The 913-nt window shown below is 25.8% G+C and overlaps 1 protein-coding gene across 1 annotated transcript in view; it reads right to left on the bottom strand.

The window, feature by feature from the left end:
• The window catches only part of LOC108576299 (sodium-coupled neutral amino acid transporter 9-like), a 5,517-nt gene extending 4,845 nt beyond the window's left edge, over nucleotides 1-672 (bottom strand). The window contains exons 1-2 of the mRNA XM_017939260.1: nucleotides 494-672; nucleotides 194-362 (exon numbers count right to left, since the gene is read on the bottom strand). Of these exons, the coding sequence (XP_017794749.1) occupies nucleotides 194-362; nucleotides 494-657 (333 nt within the window). The 5' untranslated portion in view covers nucleotides 658-672. The remainder of the gene's footprint in view (nucleotides 1-193; nucleotides 363-493) is intronic.
• Nucleotides 673-913: the final 241 nt, after the last annotated feature.

The following is a 913-nucleotide window of genomic DNA, read 5'->3' as shown; positions in this document are numbered from 1 at the left end:
TAAATACCTATCAAAATAAAAATAAAAAATCTTATTCAAATTACATGTTTACTTCAATAATATTAAAATCTTTAAACATGAATTTTTTTTCTAACTAAAATTTAAATAAAGATCAGTTATAACTATTTATGTACACCTAAGACATATAATTACAATAAAACATGCAATTTTATATTGTTTGTGATATCCTCACCAGATCAGTATTATGGATTTCATAACATCTGTCTTGTGTTACACTTAATGTGGAAGAGGTATTTAGTACTACAGGTGTAACTAAAGTATGGTCTTCAGTAAGGGGTGGTGGTCTCTTAGGTATTACAGTAATGTTAGAATTCAGTCTACAAGTTTCTACACTACCATACCTATAAAAAACACTTATAGTAAACAATACTATTGACAGTAACATTAATAGTAATATTTAGTAGAAAAGGTAATACTGTTTCATTAAATAAGTAAAAGTATTGTTAATTGATAAATAATCAAAATGTAGTACTTGAAATAGCTGTGTGTTGGAGTATAGTCTAAATCACTTGTCTCAGAATCTTGAAATATACCAGGTTCTACACTAGTGTGGGATCCTGAAGAGAGTAAATGTGCACTCTCAGATCCACTGTCATGTTGTACACAAGGTTTCCAGTCATTCTTAGATGTATGCATATTATATTTAATTTATGTGCATACCATATGAATAAAACTACCAGAATAAAAGAAGTACATTACTAAAACAAACATTCTATTCATTCATTTGAATACTAAATGATAAAAAAAATTACTTACGCAATGTAATGTGTATTACTATGTTTAAGTGTTAAATGTTACAGAAACTTTTTCAAATTTAATAAATTAATAGTTGTAATAAATTCAAAATTAAGAAATGAACGAATGAAGGTAATATTTTTTGTATAATTCTTTA

The sequence above is a fragment of the Habropoda laboriosa genome, unplaced genomic scaffold (genome assembly GCF_001263275.1).
Source record: "Habropoda laboriosa isolate 0110345459 unplaced genomic scaffold, ASM126327v1 scaffold387, whole genome shotgun sequence".
In the NCBI taxonomy this organism is placed as follows: Eukaryota; Metazoa; Arthropoda; class Insecta; order Hymenoptera; family Apidae; genus Habropoda; species Habropoda laboriosa.
Note: the sequence above shows the minus strand (reverse complement) of the source record. Positions and strands in the feature narration are given on the sequence as shown.